Consider the following 24214-nt stretch of genomic DNA (forward strand, 5'->3'; position numbering starts at 1 on the left):
GTGGCTCTTTTCCGATAGATGGAACGATGTGATGCAGGACTCGATGTGAGCGAGCATGGATGCGCAAAAGCTCGGTCCAGGTACCATATTGATCTTTTTCCATCTCAAGAATAATAGGAATGTGGTTCCTAATATTGGAGACGGCAAGTGTGGGATGAAACTCCGATTTGGAACCTCGAAACGTGATGTTCTTGGACTGGCCGGAATCCCCAGTATCAGCGGATTTGTGGGTATCGGCGACACTGTGTTCTGAATGGTCTGATTTAGACATGGCTGCAGGTGCGACGACGGCAACGCGAACAGAGGCGGAAGGCGAGAGAATAGGATGGTTCTCGTGTTCGGCGGCGGCGGTACAGAGTCCAGTAGTCCTGTTGCGGCGGCAGACTTCGAGGAGGGAGAAGAAGCGTGCGGCGGCGGACTGAATGAGGGAGAAGATGAAACGTGTTTTTTTTTTAGAAAGTGGGATCAGTTAGGATTGATACCATGTAAGATAATGGAAATCGTGTCCTTCTCATTGATCTGAATAGAATATATATACATCAATGTGTAACATTTGATCAACTATCTAATTATGATACAACATAATTATAGGAAACTAATTATGACTAATTATAACAAAATATTCTATTCTTTCTCAAATATCAATATAGTATATTTATGTGTTTTAATTTGTTAAGAAATACCATGTTCTGATACCATAACCTACAGGTCCCTGGATCGGAACCAGGCTCTGATACCATGTTAAGAAATGGGGTTGGGCCTAACTCAATCCTACAAAACCGGTTGGTGGAGTGAGGATTGCCCCCACTTATAAACACATGTTCAGGTCATATATTATCCGATGTGGGATTCTTATAATAATTTTTTTGTTATTGTATTTTAACATTATTTTTAGTTTTTTCAATTTTTCATAGTGATGTTTTGTTATGAACCTAAAAATATAGTTCTCTGCTCAAACATTTTATAAAAAATTCTTGTTTCTTATTAACGTATACGTACCTTGATTTTTTTTAAAATGCCGTATCCAGTACCAATACCCAGTGCCACTGGGTACTGTACCCGTACCTATGTATCATAGCTTAGTAGGGACCTCCTCTCATCAATTGGCCCTGCATAGTCAGCATCAATATAAGTTTCAATTATTGCATTGACATTCATTTTATATAAAATTTATCTTATTAAGTTATTTCGTTACTCTTTGCTAACAATATTATTCTAATTTTGTAGTACATTTGGCGTTTAGCTCCATTTGTATCTCTGACCTAGAGACCAAGTCATTTATGGTTGCCGTTTTGTCTCCCAGGTGCATGTCCTTCTTGCAGATGGGGACCTTACAGTGAAGATGAAATTGCATTCTTTAAGAATTAAGGATGAACTTCAGGGTCGTTTATCTGTATCTCCGCAATATCTAGCTGTTTCAGTCTTGAAGAAAGAAACTTTACGTTCTTCCTCTGACTTAACTGACTCCCATGGGAAGGACGTTTCTCTTGGGATTCCTGATGATGATGATAGCTTTATGGATGCATTATCGGAGTTCATATCTCAAACAGATGGAGGACATTGTTTACATAATATGGAGTTAGATCAGCATGGATTGATGGGGATTGCTTCGGACTTTGAATCTCTAGAAAGTTTAATTCATGAAAAAGAAATTGAAAAGGGAAAGGGTACTCCTCGTGAGGTATATTATGAGGCAGAGGGAGGTGATACTTCAAATTTTGTATCTATGTCTTTCTCAACAAGGAGCTCTGCCTCACCTGATTATGATGGTATCGATACACAGGTACTTTGACGAGGATTGATAATATTGAATCTGATTTTCGGGTCTTCTCTTTTATGTTATGAGATACAATGCTGTATTTTCATTTCTAATTATTCATCTTCAGATGTGTGTTCGTATGTCCAAGCTGGAATTTTTTTGCAACCGACCCACTATTGTTGCATTGATAAGTTTTGGATTGGATATAAGCGCTGGAAATGAAGTGACAAGTGATACAGACTCTTTGAAAACTTCTCCAGAGAGACCTTTAGTGAAGGAAAGGACTGATGAAAAGGGGCGTGTTAGAGGATTGTTAGGATTTGGTAAAGAACGTGTAGTGTTTCATTTGAACATGAATGTTGATAGTGTAACTATATTTCTTAACAAGGAGGATGGTTCTCAACTTGCTAAGTTAGTACAAGAAAGTTTCCTGATGGATCTTAAGGTAAATGACTTGCTTTCCAATAGATGGTCTTTTAGTCTTCCTTTCTCCTTCTTCTGTGGTTTTTTCTATGCAATTTGTTTCCTATCTTTTTTGGAATTATTATTTTCCACTATATGTTACTCTGAAAGCATTGCTATTTTCTATTTGTTGTCATATCTGTAAAATCTAAAATTGTTTATTTCTCTTATGAAGGTTCACCCAAGTTCTCTTTCTATTGATGGAACATTAGGCAATTTTAGACTCTGTGACACGTCCCTTGGGACTGATCAATGTTGGGATTGGCTCTGTGACATACGAAATCCTGGTATTGACTCCCTTATAAAGGTGTGTTTTCTTTTCCATGAACCTAAACCAACCTTTCAGAGACTCCTTGTGTGTGTGTGTAAAATTCCACCGCCCTACAAAAGCTTAACTGTTTTAACACATTATTTTAATTTTTACATCAGTCATAAGTTTTCACTGTAACTTGGTAACTTGACAATATAGTACATTACACGCGGGTTAAAATTAGCTTATATTGGCTTTAGAAAATTTAAAGTTTATAGTTGTTACAATCTGTAAACTATTTTAACAGAGAAGTAAAACTTGAAAGTTAAGATAGAGAAAATTCTGAATATTATTTATATGAAATACAGGCTAGAATTCAATGATATAGGCTAATGACAATTAAGAAAAAACAGAATCAGAGTATCCTAGTAAACACATTGTTTGGAAGGTAAGAAAGATAAAGTGTTCTATCCTAATTTAGTGCTACTGTCATATTTATAACAAAAACTACAAAATAAAGACTTTTAACACGACTCATTCAAAACCTAGTCAATGAGTGAGTTCGTTTTGTTTATTTATGTGCGTATTTTATTGTGATTTATATACACAGTTTAATATTTATTTACTGAATGAATGGAGAAGAAGCACTTTAGTTCCAATGTATAAGAAACAGTTTTCAGGCTAAGGCGGATACTCAAGGCAGTTTTCGGGCTCGCTGCAATGGTATATATGGTCGATATTGCGGATATTCCCCACAAATCGTTGTAGTATAGTGGTGGACAGTGTAGTCAGTGCTGGATCGTAAGATCTTACGTGCCATGACTGCCAAAGTGTGCACGTTCACAACAAGATCGTTATCGCCGTCGGCATGGTCAAGATTGCAAAATAAAACATGCTTAATTTTTTTTTATTGGGCCTGTCTATCTGGGTCGGAATTTTGTTGAAACCCCAGTTTACTTAAAGTGGAAAACGGGTGCTTCATCTAACCCTATACAGTTCTCTCAAATACAAAATATGCCTATTTTGAGTTTAGTCTTTTGATGTTGATGGCTATGTTTTTTGAATAATACTTAAGATGATGTCTTTTGAGTATTCCCACTAGTTTGGAGAACTTTACAATTGCACCCTAACCCTAACTAGGGTTCGGGAAACCATATCAGAAAATAGAAAATACTGTTATATTTTATTCTTTAGCAATAGATGTTATAAATAGGAAGATTACAACCTCATATAGAAAAGGAATATTTTAGGAGAATATTATTATTAAAGACTAAGTATCACTATTAGGTAATCTTCACCTTACAATCCGGTTTTGTAAGGTTGTGTTTGGCCCAATCATAATTCTAAGAATTGTTATTATCATTTATATGCTTTGAAGGGAAAATATGAGTCATTTATTTTTTTATATTTTTTTTTCAGTTCAAATTTAATTCTTATAGTGTTGAAGACGATGATTATGAAGGATATGACTACAGCTTGCAAGGTCAACTTTCAGCTGTTCGCATTGTTTTCCTTTATAGGTTTGTTCAAGAGGTACGCTTGAAAAATTTACAAATTTGGACATAAATTAAAATCTGTACTTCTCTCCTGCTTTGAGACAGGTTTTTGGATAGAAATTTAAATCTGTGTGTTCTATGGGTTCATTCACATTTGATATATTTCTAAAAAAAAAAAGAAATGACTAAATACTTCATGCTTTACCTCTGTAGATAACCGTGTACTTTATGGAACTGGCATCCCCTCATACTGAAGAAGCAATCAAACTTGTTGATAAAGTTGGAGGATTTGAATGGTTGATTCAGAAATATGAAATAGATGGAGCTACTGCACTCAAGCTGGATCTTGCACTTGACACACCAATTATCATTGTTCCAAGGAACTCAAAAAGTAAAGAGTAAGTAAATTTTATTATTAAGAATTATATTATAATAATATATTACTAGGTTTAGTATTAAGTATTATCGGCTGTGCCAATTTGTGTGTTTTTTATATATTACTCTTTTAACCTATTAATATAAATAGGAGGGTTACTACACATTGTAGTGTATCATATTTATTATTCATATTATTGTAGTGTACCTAAGTGGTTGGTGATTTTTTATGATGGTCTAGGCACTCAGTGTAAACTCCACTTATAACCAGGATCTGATATCTATATTAGAATTTCTGAAGATGTAGTTTTGTGCAATTCATAAATGCTGAAATATAGAGAGAATTATGAACTGAATGCTGAATCTCAGCTTCCGAGTTATTTTGACCGAATTATGTTAGTTATTACTGTTAAGAGTCCTACATTGGACAATATATGGTCTGAACATGTGTTTATAAATGGAGGCAGTCCTCACTCTACCAACCGGTTTTGTAGGGTTGAGTTAGGCCCAATCACACATTCTTAGCTTGGTATCAGAGCCTCGTTTAAGATCCGGTGGGCCACCTACTATGGTTTCCGCTATCGGGCCACCCACCATTTATTTCCACGCTCCAGATGTCCAGTCCTGGGCGTGAGGGGGTGTGTTAAGAATGGAGGCAATCCTCACTCTACCAACCGGTTTTGTAGGGTTGAGTTAGGCCCAATCACACATTCTTAACAATTACAATAGGTGAAAATCCTATTTATAGAGAATCTAGGGAATAAGAGATTACTGGCTGTAGCCATTTTACCGACGGTGTGTAACAAAATCTGTTTAGAGGGATAATCAGTTAGTTAGTTATAACGGAAATTCTCTGACTGCATCACAACAGATTCAGATACGGTGTGTAACAAAATCTGTTTAGAGGGATAATCCTCTGGGGGGGAGAAGTCCTATTGCGGTGAATCTTTCACTAATCTCTCCTTTAATAGGAAGAAACTACACTATCTTAATATTGACATACTTGAATGTCACATTAAATTACATCAAATGTGACACTGTATGCTTAAGCATTTGTGTCATATATGCTTTAGTGTTTCAGGTGGACGAAATGCTGTTAAAAGTTAATTATTTTCCTTTCTTTCCTTTGGATGCTTGTCATTTTGATGATGGATTACAAATGGAAATTTGATAGATTTATGGGCAGGGGCAATTTCTTTAGTTCAGAAAGAATAAAGGAAGCATAAGACTTAAAATATCATTAAGATTTAACAAATCAAGATTAGGATTTTCATGGAAGAGTTATGTTTAATTATTGGTGGTGTGTAAATGTATTTCAATTGGTGGATGTTACTCTTTTGTTTGTTATCTATAGATGGGTTTACAATGACATCTTCCTGTAATTACATATTAGAAAAGAAAACAGTTGTATTAGAAGTGAATAGTGCTAGTAAGAATTGAATTCATGACTAACTATTTTTACTGAGTATCTTTATTTCAGTTTCCACTCTTTTTCCTTGTATTCTTTTTCTCTAGTAATAAAAATGTGTACTTTCATTTATGTTAAGGAACTGGCAACATCAAAAAATTTAACTTTTTATGCTTAAAATGCCCCTGTGCTTAGTGTACTCTGTGTTTGAGGTACAGGCAATGCATATGTTCACTTGTATGTTGTGCTAAAACTTAAGCTATATATAGAAGCTAAGTGATGGCAAGGATTGGAGACCTATCCACTCGGTCATAGGGACTATGATGTATGTCATATATGATACATTTATTCTTGTAATAGCCTAAGTTATAAGGTGAAAGATCGTAAATTGTTTTTGTATCTTACAAGCTGAAATGCAATTGCTTTATTCACTTCCAGTTTTATACAACTTGATCTGGGAAAGCTTCAGATTAAAAATGAATTCAGTTGGCATGGATCTCAAGAAGAAGACCCTTCAGCTGTGCATATTGATGTTCTTCATGCTCAGGTATACATTTCTGTCATATGACCTATCACGATTAAAATACTTGACATATTCCTGACTCTAAATGAATTACAGATTCTGGGTATTAACATGTCTGTTGGAATCGATGGTTGTCTTGGAAAACCAATGATACGGGAAGGTCAAGGACTTGATATATTTGTTCGTCGAAGTTTGAGGGATGTCTTTCGAAAAGTTCCGACATTTTCACTTGAAGTGAAGGTAACTTTAAACACCAATGTCTAATGTTTGTATTTTATATCCCTCGAGATGTGTAAAACTACCTTCTTTTCAGGTTATATGAACTGATAAGTAGGGTGCAATGTCAAAATTTTCTAATGAGTTTTTTCACCAAATTGCAAAAACGTATTAACGTGTTTATTTGTTTGAGGAAGTTTAAAGATAAGATTTAATAATATTTTCTGGTTGAGCTTCTGAAACTAGGATTTAGATATATTATAAGAGTTGCTTTTATTTAAAAGAGAGGAAGTTATTGAATTTGAAAGATTATAAAATCTTGGGTATGAGGCTGTTTTATTTGTAATCAGGTGAGGGAGAAGACATAAAATAGAATGCTGACTCCCGATTATGAACGAATCCTAATTTTCGTGGTATTAAGTATAATTTTAGACCTATGAATTAAAATTTATAAAATCTAAAAGTTAGTATAATTGTATCTCTTAGTATCAGATTGATATTAGTTTTTATTATAATGATTTGTTCTTGATTTAAGATTGAGTTTATGTATCCAATGAACAGTAATTAATATTGAGTCTTTTGAATCAAGTCAATATTTTTCTCTCATCCTTTACATATAATAGCATTATTTATCTTTGGGTTCCGTCGTCAAGACTTACCCTAATTTTATTTATTTACCTGTCCTTTGGTCACCGTGGGGCACACACCCACAACCACGACATTGAGAGCCTTTCCGTTTTTGTATCATCTAAGAAAATCAAAGGTAATTTTTCTTAGTAGCTTGATTGCCCCCATTTATAAACTCATGTTCAGGCCATATATTGTCCGATGTGGGACTCTTAACACACCCCCTCACGCCCAGGACTGGACATCTGGAGCGTGGAAATAAATTGTGGGTGGCCCGATAGCAGAAACCATAATAGGTGGCCCACCGGATCTTAAACGAGACTCTGATACCATGTTAAGAAGTGTGATTGGGCCTAACTCAACCCTACAAAACCGGTTGATAGAGTGAGGATTGCCCCCATTTATAAACTCATGTTCAGGCCATATATTGTCCGATGTGGGACTCTTAACAACAGCTGGCAGATGTGTTAACAAAAGGCTTACCAACAGAAAGATTCAGGCAACTTACTTGCAAGCTGGGAATGATAGATATCCATTCACCAGCTTGAGGGGGAGTGTTGTAAATATTAGATTGTAAATAGTAATTATTTCTATTAGTAATGAGGTCCATTAGTCAAAGCTCATTAGGTTTTCTATTCTCTTTTATTTAAAGCATGTAGATATAAGACTTCACTTTTCAATATATCAGTAAAATATTTCACAACATGGTATCAAGAGCTCCCGATTTTGGGGGATTCGCTTCCGCCTAAACCCTAGCCGCCTTGTAGCGGAGTTTTTTTTTCCTGCAGTTTGTTGTTGTTTTGGGTGTTTGGGACAACAGTCTACGACTTGCCTATCTCATTGTGTGGGGGATCATGAATTTTAGATTCTGGTGTTTCTGATCAAGTAGTTGGTTATCCGCCTCTTATCTCTAATTTATAACTCTTAAAATACCTCACATTATTACTATTGCTCAGTGTTGTTTATGGCGGATTGCGGAAAATTGCGGCGAACCAAAAATCCGCCATGAAAATATGGCGGAACGGAAAATTGCGGAAGCATGGCGGACAAACAAAAAACGTTATTATATACTCTCTCCGTCTCATAAAAAGTGTTTTATTTGAGCAATGCACGGTTCTTAAGAAAATGATTAACTGTGTTGGTTTTAGTGAAAAAACTAATATCATTTACTAGAATACCCTTATTAAATGTAGTTAATGAAGTAGTTGATTGAATGAAGTGAAGGTTAATGAATAGGGGTATAGCAGTAGAAAAATAATAATAAATGTTATATTGATAATATAAATGGACAATTATTTTGAGACAAAGAAAAAGTACAAATGAGACACTTTTTATGAGGATATATATATATATATATATATATATATATATATATATATATATATATATATATATATATATATATATATAAACAGTAACAGTACCAAAAAAATTGAATTCTTAAGGCTTGAAAAACAGAATTATATAGGGAGGAGACTATAATTCATATCTCAAGTTCTTCAAAATAGACATTGTAAAGTAAATAAAATAGATGACGCATGTCTCAAATACCTAAAAACAGAACTAAAAAACAAAAATAGTAATAACAATGTAACATAAACTAGAAAAAAGTAGTAAAAAATAACAGAGCACTCATAAAGAGAACTAATAAAGAGAGAAAAATACAGCACTATAAAAACAGAGCTGGAGAAAAACTAGAAGTAAAAAATAAACAGCAGTAACATGTAACCGAAACAGGAAAAAGAAGAACATTAGAAAAGAAGGGATACACAAGTAGAACACAAGAAAAACAACAAAAGAAGGATACACATAGGGAAAAGAAGAAACGTGGATAATAGAAAGGTTGCAACATGTTTTAGTTTTCTAAATATTTAATCAGAGTAATTATTTGTGTTTAATGAGGGTTATTGGTATTTAATGAGAATTACAATTGGGGTTGAGTAAAATAATACAGAGACACAAACTTTTCAGTTTATTTTTAAAAGGGTAATGCTAACTTGTGCCCCAAGGGCACATGTTAAAAGATCTATAAATAGAAAATTCATATTAAGAAAACAATAAAAGCATTAATTATAAAGTTGTATTAAATTTAAGGCACAATTTCCAATAATTTTTTACTATATTTATCTCTTAACTTGTGCCCCAAGGGCACAAGTTAGCATTACCCTTTTTAAAAAATAACCCGCAGTTTCTGCTATGCTACCATGAACATTAAACTCGTGGTGTCCGCCATGGCACCGCAATTTAAAATCCGCCACGCCATAGCTTCTCCATTGCGCTATCTTGAATTTCCGCAACCGCAATCCGCCGCGCCATAACTTCTCCATTGTGTTATCTTGAATTTCCGCAACCGCAATCCGCAATAGCGCCACCATGGCCGCAATTTGACAACACTGCTATTGCTAATGGTTCTAAGGCACAAGTTACTGCTAAGCTTCATCTCTACCATCGCTATCATTGAAATATGTGTTATTTATACATGGTCCCTTTAATTTGATTTCAATCAGTAAATGTACTTGCTCTCTCAATTATTCCATAAAATTCTTCTCCGAGTCTTTCTCTATACAGGACTGCAGTACGGGAAAGGAAATTGGAAATACTACCTTCATCGTCATCCACCCACCCATTTGTGGCGTTTTTGCATTTTCGGATATCATTCATCGTCGTTTGGGTCATTTAAGTTTAGATAAATAAAATACGTTGGTTCCTGAGCTTCCACATTTAAAGTCATTGGATTGTGAATCATAACATGTTGGAGCATCTTTTTCAAGCAGCTCCAATGAAAGATCCATCTCTCCTTCGATATTGTTCATTATGATTTTGGGGGGTCTTAGTCGTGTGTCATCTCCTTTGGGATACAAATATTATGCCACTTTCATTGATGACCTTTTTAGATGCGCCTGGATAGTTTTATTGAAGGATTGTTCAGAGATTAAGAACCGATTTAGAAAAGTAATTTGAATTTTATAGAATGAACACAAAAGAATATTTTTCTGCACCGTTCAACTCTTTCTTGGCTTCTCAAGTTATTACACACCAATCTAGTTGTGCATACACACCACAACAGGTGTTGTTGAAAGAAAACATTGTCATTTAGTTGATGCGACTCAAAGCTTGTTGATCAATGCCCACACACACACCAATCTAGTTGTGCATACACACCACAACAGGTTATGTTATTCTTACTGCTTGTTATTTGATAAACCGCATGACATCCTCAATATTGGATGATAAGTTTCCAAAGGACATGTTGTATGATGTCCTTCTTTGTGTGTTTGGCTCTACATGTTTTGTTCATGATCTCTCTCCTGGCCGGATAAATTGTCTGCACGAGCTATCAAATGTGTGTTTTTGGTCTATTCTAAAACTCAAAACGGGTATCTGTGTTATTCTGTTTCTACACATCGTTTTTATATATCAGTAGATGTTACTTTATTTGAGGATACACCATTTTTATGATAATGTATTACTCTGTGCTGTTTAGTTTTCAGGACGTGTGTGTGTGCGTTATGCAAATCTTCTAGAATGATACTCAAGTATAAATACTGCTGCAAGCCAAAATTAGACTGAGTGATTTTCAGATACCACTAATTTTGTCTTTAAATTTCTCTCAATTCCCTTCAATTATCGGTTTATATCCTCCTAAACTCTAAACCCACAATGCTTCCATATCATAAATTGCTATGATCTATGAAGCAATGACACGGATATTGGAAAACGACATGACACAGAGTGTCTGACACAATAATATTAAAAACAAAAGACACCGATACCGCTACATATATGATCTTATTCATCCATTTACTATACAAAGAGTTTAAAATATTCTCATAAAATTTAATATTTTTAATTCTTCATTGATCAACATTGCTTCGACACTTCTTTAACCCTTTTAGATGTGTTTGAAGTTTGTCCAAATAATGTATAAGGCGTGCTTAAAAAAATAACATTTACATGTGTCGTACAAGTGTCGGACACTCCGACATGCCTAATCCTAGAAGTATCCGTGTTTCATAGGCTGTGATTGCATGCTTTAGTTGTATTTCACTCAAAAAACTATTCTCAAGTTAATTTTCTGATCTCTTGAGCAGGTGGATCTATTGCATGGTATAATGTCTGATAAAGAATATAAGGTGATTTTGGATTGTACATTCATGAATTTATCAGAAGAACCAAGGCTTCCTGCTAGTTTTCGGGGTGGAAAATCTGATTCGAAGGATACTATTAAGCTTCTGGTTGATAAGGTTAACTTGAACGGTCAAATTTTGTTGTCTCAAACAGTTACAATTATATCTGTTGTGGTGAACCATGCCTTGCTGGAGCTTTGTAATGGCACTGATGGGGAGTCTCCATTGGCTCATATTGCGGTGTGTATATTTTGCACATGATTCACTTTGTCTATATATACATAAGAAGCTGTTTCCATGACAGTTTCATAGTGTTTTGGTTTTGTTTTAACTAAATGAATGAGCTTATTTTTCATCATGATATGTCTGAATTATATGTGCTAACCTTTATTCTCATTTTTTGAATTGCTTTATTTTTGCAGCTGGAAGGTCTATGGGTTTCATATCGCATGACATCTTCATCAGAGACAGACCTGTTTGTGACAATTCCAAAATTTTCTATTCTAGATTTTCGCCCTGATACGAAACCTGAAATGCGCCTGATGCTTGGATCTTCCACTGATGCTTTGAAACAAGCCGGTACTATAAAGGTTCCCGTTTTGTTTAACCCAGTTAGCTTTCGGAAGTCAAGCAGTGAAGCTGGAATTGATGATACACCCATTTCAACAATGTTCTTGATGGACTATAGGTGGCGTATGTCATCACAATCATTTGTAATTCGTGTGCAGCAGCCTCGAGTCCTTGTTGTGCCAGATTTTCTTCTTGCAGTGGCAGAGTTTTTTGTGCCTTCTCTTGGAGCACTCACGGGAAGAGAGGAAACAATGGATCCAAAGAATGATCCCATTAGCAAAAACAGTAGCATAGTGCTGATGGAAGCAGTTTACAGGCAGGAAGAAGATGTGGTGCACCTCTCCCCATCTAAACAGTTAGTTGCAGATTGTGTAGGCATTGACGAATATACATATGATGGCTGTGGAAAGGTTATTTGTCTTTCTGTTGAAACAGATACAAAAGAAGTCCGCAGTACAAGATCTAGACCAATTATAGTCATTGGACGTGGCAAAAGGTTGCGATTTGTTAATGTAAAAATTGAGGTAATAACTTCTTTATGTTTGGGGAACTATTAGCTCCATAGGAATCAAAATCTTCCACAATGTGATTTCTTAGAATTGTGGTTGAGTCTAACTCAACCCTGCTCTTTGGTTTCTGCTATCGGGCCACCCACCATTTATTTCCAACACTAAACCCAATAGTGTTGGACTTGAGGGGTATGTTAAGAGTCGCACATCAGACAATATGTGCTATGAACATATGTTTATAAGTTTCGCCTAACTCAACCTACAAAACCGACTTGTAAGATGATGATTACCCCGTTTATAAACATATGTCCAAACTAGATATTGTCTGATTTGAGACTCTTAATACATGTCCAAACTATATATTGTCTGATGTGGGACTCTTAATACATCTCCAACACTATTGGGCTTGATGTTTGGATGTAAATGGTGGGGGGCTCGATAGTGGAAACCTGATAGCAGGTGGTCCAACGGATTTTGAACCGGACTTTGTTACCATCTTAGAATTGTGGTTGAACCTAACTTAACCCTACAAAACTGGTTTGTAATGTGAGGATTTCCCTCACTTAAAACATATGTTCAAACCATATATTGTCCGATGCGAGACTCTTAACATGATTAATATTGATAATACTTTGCAAAATGTCTATCTTCAAGTCGAATGTGCAAAGTTTTATCCAAATCTCTTGTTTGCTCAAATTTAGAACACTTTATTGTATATGGTCAGTAGTTTTTTTATTAGAACTCGGGAGAGGAGATGGTTTATGTTATTTTGTTTGTCCCTGCTGCTTAAATTTTTTTTCACCTCGTTAAGGGGAATGTCTTGTCACATCTTTATTTCCATTGATATGTTTCTTTCTTTATTTCCATTGATATAGTTTTTTCTTAAGATTTCTTATTTGGTCAAATTGGGGCAGAGAAATAGGCCATAGATACTGTACTTTGAAGAATGAGAATTTTAAAAAGAATTTATTGCCTATGTATTAGGAGTTGATTTATATTAGAAGCTTATGTCTTTGTTATTTATCTATCAGAATGGTTCTCTACTAAGGAAGTATACGTACCTGAGTAATGATAGCAGCTACTCAACCTCTATTGAAGATGGTGTGGACATTGTCGTTCCAGGTGATTTGTCTTCTTATGATGAGCAAAGCCTTGAAACCATAAATCAAACATCAGGGTCTTCCGTATATTCTCAAAGTGAATCAAATGGAACTCAAAGTTTTACGTTTGAAACCCAGGTAATATGCTTCACATTTCCTGGAATTATATGCACACAACTTCTAACGCCACAGTCACATTTGACCAAAACTTTATATGCGTTTTAGATGTTACCATCATCTTAGTTGGATCTCTTTGTATGCTTATGCTTTGTTGATCAAAACTTGTGCATTGGATCTTTGCAGTTTTTCTGAATCACATTATAGCTTTTATTTTATTTTTCCTTTGTGCTGAAAATAGTTTGTAAGCAAGAGGAAGACAAGTGCAATTATAAGCCGTCATGGTATAAAAAAAACAGTCATGTAGAGAATGCAGCTTGATGGATGATTTATTTTTTATGAATTATAATTTGTGATTGGGATTTGCAATTTGGGAGTTCAATTATCAATAATTTATAATTTGATAATTTGAAGTCTATTTGTTTTGACCTATCTTATCTCTCAATTGGATTAGAACTTCATATCTCTTCTGAAATAGGAATATTTGTGCTTTAAAATTGCTCAATGCTTCTCCTAGTAGTTTTTTGTTGTCTGAGGTTCTATTTGAGACATAATATGTCTAATCTATCAGTCTGCATCATACTGAATAAACGATTATCCTTGATTAGTTTCACTACCAATCCAAGTAGGTGATAAGAAGCTCCATAAATGGTTTATTGATTTAGTGTAGATAGTTTGTATTGCATTTTTTCGGTGTTAACTGTGTTTTCTCTTTTCAATAGAACACATTACCCCTGAAGATTTGACATCTTTCATTTTCTATTTTGCTTTTTTGTTTTTTGGTGGTCTTCTGTCTAATGGCTATTGTGCTTTTTTGTTAGGTTGTTTCTTCCGAGTTCACCTTCTACGATGGTACTAAGTCATTTCTCGATGATTCATCTTATAGTGAGAAGCTTATCCGGGCAAAGTTGGACCTTAGCTTCATGTGAGATGTCTTTGCTGTCCGCATTAAATTTTCTTGGGAAAATTATTGTTTAGGAGTTCTTGGCAAAAATCTGTTCACTTCACGAACAATTAACTAAGTGATTAATCATGCCATTATACTGTTAGTCCATTAACCGGTAACCACTTATTAGACATTGTGTCTACTTATTTAGTTAATTGTTCCTCAATTGGAATTATTATTGCCAAGAATTTCCATATTCATTCTCGAAATTTTCTTTTTAAAAACCTTCATTATCAGCTTAGTTGAGCAAAGCAGTGTTCAATTTCTCTTCTTTTCCTTAATACGTTCTTTAAAAATTGAACGAGTTTCTCGGCAAGTGTTTGATCTGCAAATTTCCTCTGTTTATTTGAGTAGGTATGCCTCCAAGGAAAAGGACACTTGGATTAGAGCCCTGGCGAAGGATTTTACTGTTGAAACTGGTTCTGGTCTTATCATTCTAGATCCAGTGGATGTTTCAGGGGGATATACTTCTGTGAAGGATAAAACAAATATATCTTTGCTATCAACGGACATTTGTATTCATCTTTCACTTAGTGCTGTTTCTCTTATACTAAATCTTCAAAGTCAGGCATCTGCTGCATTAAATTTGGGAAGTGCAACTCCCCTTGTTCCATGCACCAACTTTGACCGAATTTGGGTGTCTGAAAAAGGTTTCTTCCTAATTAAGTTGAATAGCGTGATTACAATTTTTTCTTATTTTACTTTTGCCTGCTCAACTTTGCTGCTGGACTATTATATGTTTTATACCATATAGCTGAAAGAACAGGTTTTTACAATGAACTGTTTGGTCTTCTTTTTTTTGCAGAGACTGGTCCCAACAACAATATTACCTTTTGGAGGCCTCAAGCTCCTGCTAATTATGTTGTATTAGGGGATTGTGTGACGTCAAGGTATACTTTTTTTTTTGGCTGTGTTCAAATCTTTTTAATCAACTTTTTTATTACTGTACCCATGAAAATCTACCAGTGTAAAACTTTGTTATCACTAAATTTGAATCCGGTAAAATGCAATGAAGTATCATTTAAGATAATAACTTTAAATTTTATTTGTAGTTTAGATATGTGTTGTCAAAAGAATATTTAATTTGATACCATCGGCTTTATAATCTTCTATGTAAATATTCTTCTTTAATGTAAAACAAATTTAATTCCTATTGTAGAATTTTGTAAATTGTCTTTAGTTAGATCACACTACTTGGGAAAGGTCTAGTATGCACTTTTAGAATTTGGGTTGAGCTTTACTTTGCCTTTAGAACCGGCTTGTAAGGTGAGGGTGGCCCAAACTTTATAAACACTACAAAACATATCTCTAAGAAATGTGGGACTAAATCCACCCCTTTAAATTTAACACAATGAAGGTGTTGGAGGCTGCAATGAAGGTAAGCTAAATGCTGCAATTAGGCGATTAGGGGTGGAGTGCAATGAAGGCGAAATTTCCAACATGTACAAACATTGGTCATTCAGATATTGTTGTATACAACAGATGCATATGTGGCAGGATATACATCCCAAAGACGATCCATATATTGATATTGTTAGCTTATTAAAATGCTGTTGTTATATCCAATGCAGAGGTTGAGTATTGAGCTATGGGGCACACTACATGTGAGCTCATATGGCTCAAACATCTTCCAAGACTTACGCTACTAATTTCCTTATTAGCTGATTGATTTCAATTGATGAAAACATTTTTTGAATACAGGAAAATAGTGAATATTGTTTTCCATCTACGTTCTACTTTAAATGTGATATGATGTTCTTATTTTGCAAGTAGTTTTATTTGTGAAACTTTTTTTCTGGTTCAATGTCTTTTCAGGCCAGTTCCTCCATCACAGGCAGTAATGGCAGTAAGTAACACATATGGTCGTGTAAGGAAGCCAGTTGATTTCCATCTTATTGGGTCATTCCAGAATATTGAAGATGGTGGAAGTGATAGCCATTCTATTTCTGCCTGTGATTGTTCTCTTTGGATGCCTGTTGCGCCCCCAGGATACACAGCACTAGGCTGTGTAGCCCATGTTGGGAACCAACCACCCCCGAATCATGTTGTTCATTGCCTACGTTCTGATCTTGTAACATCAGCAAAGTATTCGGACTGCATATTTAATATCCCATCAAATTATCAGTTTACCTCTGGATTTAGCGTATGGCGCCTTGACAATGCTATTGGCTCTTTTTTTGCTCATTCTTCCTCTGGTTGCCCTCTCAAAGACGGACTTTACAACTTAAATCATCTGCTTGTTTGGAATTCAAATAGAGTTCCTCTTGTAGCTCCAGTATCAGATTTAAATTCTGACCAGGAAAATAATAATCAGCAGACTGCTAAAAGCATGAATACATCTGGATGGGATATTCTTAAATCCATTTCAAAAGCAACTAACTGCTATATGTCTACACCCAACTTTGAAAGGATTTGGTGGGACAAAGGTAGCGACCTCCGCCGCCCGGTCTCTATTTGGCGACCTATTGCACGTCATGGTTATGCTGTCTTGGGAGATTGCATCACTGAAGGGTTAGACATTGTTATCTTTTAAGCCTTTCTACCATCTATCTTTTAGATGAAAGTTTTATGGGGATTAATATTTTCTCTTTACCTGCATTTCAGCCTTGAACCTCCTGCACTGGGAATAATATTCAAGAATGACAATCCCGACATCTCTTCAAAACCTCTTCAATTTACGAAAGTTTCCCATATTGTAGGGAAAGGGATTGAGGAAGTTTTCTTCTGGTACCCCATTGCTCCTCCTGGTTATGTATCTTTAGGTTGTGTTGTCTCAAGAACCGATGAAGCACCACGTACAAATTTGTTTTGCTGCCCTAGGATGGATCTTGTTAGCCAAGCAAACATTTTTGAGACTCCTCTTTCAAGATCTTCAAGCTCAAGAGCTCCTCAATCCTGGAGCATTTGGAAAGTAGAAAATCAGGTTAAACATAACTTTCACTTCCCTGATTGCATTAAAAATGCTTTGCAAATGTCTTCTAAAGTAAAACAAATATAGTTGCTTATGTGTGATGTACAAAAGTTTCATTGTAATGCTTATTCATGTTACTTTAGGATAAGATATAATAACCGATTCTATTATTCTCTCGTGAAAAGAATTAAAAGATATAAAGATTGAATATTAAAGATAGAGTTGGTTAGGACAATGCCGACGAGTCTGCTAACACTCAAGTAGTCTAAACTAATTCAAATGATTTTTTCTAACACTCAAGTTGATGCATAGATATCCACCATGCCTAATTTTTATTGTATTACCATAGTCACCATGAGTCATCATTAGAAATTGTTATATCATACCATAACAATTAAAAGTCTTTATTCTTCTCTCCCTCTTCTGCTTTTGTTGGAAACACTGTAATTCAAAAACAATGTCTGGCCATTTATGTGATTAGTAGTTATATTTCCTGATGAGTCTTTGACAAACCTTTGCCAGTGGTTAATAGAACCAAGTATGTATTAATAGAACAAAGTATCCACAAGGTCACCCTGTTGATCTTTTCCAAACCAATTGTAAGGATTTCTTGGGACATTGATAAGATCAATTTAGCATATAAGAGAAAATTAAACAGTACACAAAAAGATTAGAAGAAATCGAATATTATTCAGTACTATAGTTCAAATGGGATCTAGTAGTACAAGAATTGCACAAAAAGAGAAATAGAAAGCTGAAAAAGAGGCACTTCGAGAGGTCTATCTCTCCTAGGGCTTTTCTCCACTCAAAACATGCATAAGTAGAATGGAACTTTCCCTCATGATTTATTCTCTGAGATCTAGATTCTCTCTCCACTCAGCTGTAGCCACATGGCCAACCCATGTGCAACTTTAACAAAATTTATTTTATGTGTGAGTCATTCCTCCCTCTCTCCTCTTATGTGTCCTCTCATAACATTTTTCATATCTACCAATTCTCCCTCCTTCAAAACTCTCCTTGACCACAAGGAGAGATGATGGAAATTCTGTCCTCATTCCGTGTATTAATTCCCACGAGTTTTCAAAATCTGGCAGGTTCTTCCAATTCACTAAAATCTCAACTTCTTCTTGTTCATTCCTCCTAGCCTCTAGTACTTTCTCAGGGGTAGGTTCCAGATGCCACTCTTCATTCATACAAGCTGGTAGTGGTTGAGGTTCCATGTTAGGTGTGGCAGCTTTCTTTAATAGGAGGCATGGAAGACTGGATGTACCCTAGTGTCTTCAGGTAGTTTTAGCTTGTAAGCCACTGCACCTATCTTCTGCAATATCTCATAAGGTCCATAGTATCTAGGGTTTAGTTTTTGATTCACTCTCTTGGCTAATTTCTTCATCTTATAAGGTTGAATCTTCAAGAATACCATCCCCCCACCTCATAGTCCTCCTGTCTTCTATGCTTATTGGCTTGGCTTCTAATAACATCCTGAGCCTTAAGCAACTGCTCCTGCATTTCCTTGAGCATCATATTCCTCTCAGCTATCAACTTATTGACCTAATCTACTGCTGAAAAAGAGGTGTCTCCCTTCACTAACACAAGTGGGACTCTGCCATACAAAGCCTCAAAAGGAGTAGTCTTCAAGGCGACATGATAATTGGTATTATACTAATACTCTGTCCAAGCTAGCCACTAAGGACATTGTTTGGGTTTCAAGTCAGTCACACATCTTAGATAAGTTTCTAAATATCTATTCACTACTTCAGTTTTTCCATCTGACTGAGAATGGTATACACTGTTGTACTTCAATTTAGTGTCTACTTGTTTAAACAATTCAGAACAAAAATTGTTTAGAAAAACTTTATCTCTGTCAGATACTATGGAGCTAGGGAATCCATGTAATCTGACCACTTCCTGAATGAACAACTCTGTAATTTCCTTGGCTGAATAAGGTTGAGTTAGGCTCAACCACACAAACTTAACATGGTATCAGAGTCTATCCTAGATTCATTGTTGGGCTTCCTGCATCGTCCACGCTTCGGGCTCATTGAGGCCCAAGCGTGAGGGGGTGTTGGGTTTTCCGCCTTAATTGCGGTTCACCCCTAGTCGCGTTAATTGTGGCACTTTGGCTTGCCTCATTGCAGTCCCTAACATCTTCATTGTGTTTACTTTTAAGGGGTGGATTTTGTCCCACATTGCTGAGATATGGCCTGTATTGTGTTTATAAGTGGGGACAATCCTCACCTTACTAACCGGTTTTGTAGGGTTCAGTTAGGCTCAACCACACATTCTTAACATGGTATCAAGAGCTTCGTTTAAGATCCGGTGGGCCACTTATTATCTTTTTCGCTATTGGATCACTCACCATTTATGTCCACTCTCCAGTTGTCTAGTCCTGAGCGTGAGAGGGGGTGTTAAGAGTCCCACATCGGATAGTATATGGTCTGAACATGAGTTTATAAGTGGGGGCAATCCTCACTCTACCAACCAGATTAAACCGATTTTGTAGGGTTGAGTTAGGTCCAACCACACATTCTTAACATGGTATCAAGAGCTTCGTTTAAGATCCGGTGGACCATCTATTATCTTTTTCGCTATTGGATCACCCACCATTTATTTCCACTCTCCAGTTGTCTAATCCTGAGCGTGAGAGGGGGTGTTAAGAGTCCCACATCGGATAGTATATGGTCTGAACATGAGTTTATAAGTGGGGGCAATTCTCACTCTACTAACCGGATTAAACCGATTTTATAAGGGTGGCTGATAGATAGAAAATGAGCATATTTTGTCAGCCTATGCACTACTACCATGACTATATCTACTCCTTGAACTTTAGGCAATCCTCCAATAAAACCCATGGATATATCACTCCATATCTGAGTTGGTATTGGCAAAGGTTGGAACAATCCTCCAGATGCCAAGGTCTGATATTTGTTCCTTTGGCACATTCACAAGCCTGCACATATTCCTGGATTTTCTTTCTCATGCCTTCCCAATACACCACACTAACAATTCTTTTGTATGTCCTTAAGTGTCCACCTACGGCTGTATCATGAAACTCATTGAGAATCCAAGCCACTCTTGGTGATTGCTTTGGAATCACTACTCTGGCTTCATGAAACAATCTCCCCCCTTTAAGTTGAAACCCTTTATGGCTACAAGGGTCTGATACTAGTGCCTGCACAATAGCTTTCAGCTTATCATCTTTCTGTACTTCATCTTCCAACCCTTCCCAAGCTTCACATTGAATGGTTGTGATGTGAGCATACTGCAATTGCCTGGATAAGGAGTCTGCAACATTGTTTTCCCTTCCAGGTTTGTACTTAATCTCAAAGTCAAACCCTAAAAGTTTGGAAACCATTTATGTTGTTCTTCCCCTATTATTCTCTACTTAGTGATTAATTTAAGACTCTTCTTGTCAGTGTGGACCTTAAAGTGTCTGCCCATTAAATAGGGTAGCCATTTTTGAATGGCAGTCACAATAGCCATAAGTTCCCTCTCATAAATTGATTTTTGTTGAGCCCTGTCAGATAATGTTTGGCTCATGTAACAAATAGGCCTCTCTTCCTGCATTAGGACAACTCCTATTCCTTTCCCAGAGCCATCAATTTCCAATACAAACTCTTTGTCAAAATTTGGCATAGCTAGGACAGGGATAGTGGTCATAGCTACTTTTAGCCCCTCCAAGGCCACTTGAGCTTCCTGATTCCATTTTAAGCTATCTTTTTGAGTAATCGGGTTTGAGGCCAAGCAATCTTTCCATAGTTTCTCATAAATTTCCTAAAGTACTCTGTTAAACCTAAGAATCCCCTTAACCCTTTTAAATCCTTAGGTATGGGCCACTTGAGCATGTCCCCTATTTTCTTGGGATCAACAGATACTCCCTTTCCAGAAATGATGTGTCCCAAATACTCAATCTCCTTTTGACCAAAAGATCACTTCTTCTTATTAGCATATAATTTCTGTTGTAGTAGCACTTTTAAGATCATAGCTAGATGTTCCTTGTGTTCCTCCATACTCTTACTGTATATCAATATGTCATCAAAGAAAACCAAGCAAAATTTTCTTAGATAAGGCTTTAATACTCCATTCATTAAAGCTTGGAATGTTGATGGGGCATTTGTCAACCAAAAGGGCATCACTAGGTACTCATAGTGACCCTCATGGGTTCTAAATGCAGTCTTGGCGACATCCTCCTCTTTCATCCTGATTTGATGATATCCAAACTTCAAATCCAGCTTAGAGAAAATCAGAGCACCTCCTAACTCATCTAACAACTCCTCAATGACAGGTATATGGAATTTGTTAGGGATAGTTACCTTATTCAAAACCCTATAGTTAGTGCAGAACCTCCAGCCTCCATCCTTCTTTTTCACCAATAAAACTGGACTTGAAAAAGGACTGGTGCTATGCCTTATGATGCCAGCTTGTAACATATCTCTCACTATCTTCTCAATCTCATGCTTCTGGTAAGAAGGATACCTATAGGGCCTAAGATTGGGTATAGCAGTCTCGGCTTTAAGCATAATAGCATGATCATGATCCGTCATAGGAGGTAGCCTTGTAGGTAAATGGAACACCTCTTCAAAGGGATCTAACACTTCTCCCCATTCTGTCAACTCAGGAAGGGACAACCCTGTGTCAGTTTCTAGGGTTTGCAGGTAGAATCCCAACCCTTCATCAATCAAGGCTTTAGCCATAGCCTTCCAATAGGCTTGTCTGGTGCACAAAGCAGGATCCCCTTGTATCTTGTATTTCTGGCCCTCCCATTCCCATTTCAAACATACATCTCCAAATTAGCCTAAATGTTTCCTAGGCTAGCTAGCCAATCCATCCCTAGCACCATATCTGACCCTCCCAAGTCCATCAAAAAGAAATGTTAATTACATTCCATTCCTTGCATCTCAAATGTTAATCCTTCACAAATCCCTTGGTTTTTACTCTCTCTCCATTTCCCACCTCAATCACATAAGTCGGGGTTTCCACTACTTTCAAGTCTAACTCCACCAACCTAGGGTCAATAAAGTTGTTGGTTGCTCTTGAGTCAATCAAGGTCAGCAACTCCATGTCTTTCACTTTCACCAATACTTTGAAAGATTTATTGGAAGTAAAACCCTCCTTACTTTGCATAGACAACCGTAAAGTCTGCAATTTTTCCACCTGTTCCTCAAGCTAGTGTGGTTGGATCCTTATGTTTTCCTCTGTTTCCTCTTCGCCACTACTATCTTCACATAGTTTCAGACTCATATGCTTGAATCTGCAAATGTCTTCCCTGTTCCATTTGTCCTCACATTTGAAACAAAATCCTTTTTTACTCCTTTCCTCCAGTTCTGCAGGGTTCAACCTCCTCCCCTTAAATTTCTCATTCCCCTCAGTATTAGCCTTTTCATCCTCTTTCTTAGAACCCCCAAAGTCTCCAGGATCCTTGATCCTCAGAGTTTCCCCTCTATCCCTCCATGAACTTCCCTTTTTTGTGAGAACCTCATTCTTTTCCTCAATAAGTAAAGCTCTATCCATAAGTTCAGCTAACCCTTGACTCTCATGTAGATTTAATTCTGTTTGAATTTCTTCTTTCAGTCCATTCAAATAAATGGAATCCAACGTGACCCTCTCCTCCATTCGTAAAGGTGCTATCATCATTTCAAACTTCTCCATGTATTCCACAACTGTACCCTTTTGTTTCAAACTCAGCAGAGGTCCCACTGGGTTATGTAAGAGTACCGGTTGAAACCTTCTCATCACAGCTAATTTAAATTCCTCCCAAGTTCTCAATTGGGCTTGTTCTTCCCACCACTGATACCAGTTCAACGCGTTATCTTCCATAGCCAACACCACTCCAACACCACTGCTTCTAACTTCTCTTGTACTCTTACTCCATTCAGGTGGAAATACCTTTCAATGCGTATTAACCAATCATACGCATCTTCCCCCTTAAAAACTGGGATTTCCAACCTCCTTCTGCTTCCAAACAAACTGGTTCCGCTTACGCCTCCATGACGACAATGGCGTGGTCACGACTCCAGCGAAATCATACTTTGTCCACTCCCCTCACCCTCTTTGTCGTCCTCGTAGCCCCTCCCTCGTAGTCGTCTGTGTCGCACGTGATTTTGAGCAGGTTGCTCTTGAACAGCTGTCGAATCTGCTCCACTGTGACCTGCGGTCGTGATTGTTGCTTCATCACCTGCTGTCGAATCTGTTCCATCGTTCCTTCCAAGTTATCCATCCTCTGTTTTCCATGATTCTTCTTGTAAAGACAATTCACAAGATGACGCAACCAAGGCTCTAGATGCCAAATTGATAAGATCAATTTAGCATATAAGAGAAAATTAAACAGTACACAGAAAGACTAGAAGAAGAAATAGAATATTATTCAGTACTAGAGTTCAAATGGGATCTAGTAGTACAGAAATTGCAGAAAAAGAGAAATAGAAAGCTACAAAAGAGGCACTTCGAGAGGCATGTCTCTCCTAGGTATTTTCTCCACTCAAAACATGCATATGCAAGATGGAACCTTCCCTCATGATTTATTCTCTGAGATTTAGATTCTCTCTCCACACAGCTGTAGCCACATGGCCAACCCATGTGCAGCTCTAACAGAATTTGTTTTATGTGCGAGTCATTCCTCCCTCCCTCCTCTTATGTGTCCTCTCATAACATTTGTCATATCTACCAGACATCTACTGTTCATAATGTGATGCAAAATCACCAATTGAAAATAGAGAGTCCATTATGGCTTTAAGTTGGAGAAGGAATCATTGATTGAGTGATCATCTTTCTTTGTATTTCCTGGCTCAGTACGGCGTTGTTTGGCTGTTGCTCATTGTTGA

General features: G+C 36.6%; 1 protein-coding gene across 1 annotated transcript in view; it reads left to right on the forward strand.

Annotated features, from left to right (window-relative positions):
* The window catches only part of LOC127138798 (uncharacterized), an 83656-nt gene that overhangs the window by 41413 nt on the left and 18029 nt on the right, over window positions 1-24214 (forward strand). The window contains exons 26-40 of the mRNA XM_051065332.1: window positions 1304-1783; window positions 1887-2204; window positions 2397-2528; window positions 3891-4004; window positions 4181-4365; window positions 6189-6297; window positions 6370-6513; window positions 11208-11483; window positions 11666-12337; window positions 13354-13560; window positions 14361-14464; window positions 14840-15135; window positions 15291-15375; window positions 16301-16996; window positions 17090-17408. Of these exons, the coding sequence (XP_050921289.1) occupies window positions 1304-1783; window positions 1887-2204; window positions 2397-2528; window positions 3891-4004; window positions 4181-4365; window positions 6189-6297; window positions 6370-6513; window positions 11208-11483; window positions 11666-12337; window positions 13354-13560; window positions 14361-14464; window positions 14840-15135; window positions 15291-15375; window positions 16301-16996; window positions 17090-17408 (4137 nt within the window). The remainder of the gene's footprint in view (window positions 1-1303; window positions 1784-1886; window positions 2205-2396; window positions 2529-3890; window positions 4005-4180; window positions 4366-6188; window positions 6298-6369; window positions 6514-11207; window positions 11484-11665; window positions 12338-13353; window positions 13561-14360; window positions 14465-14839; window positions 15136-15290; window positions 15376-16300; window positions 16997-17089; window positions 17409-24214) is intronic.

This window comes from Lathyrus oleraceus, chromosome 4 (assembly GCF_024323335.1).
Source record: "Lathyrus oleraceus cultivar Zhongwan6 chromosome 4, CAAS_Psat_ZW6_1.0, whole genome shotgun sequence".
Taxonomy (NCBI): Eukaryota; Viridiplantae; Streptophyta; class Magnoliopsida; order Fabales; family Fabaceae; genus Lathyrus; species Lathyrus oleraceus.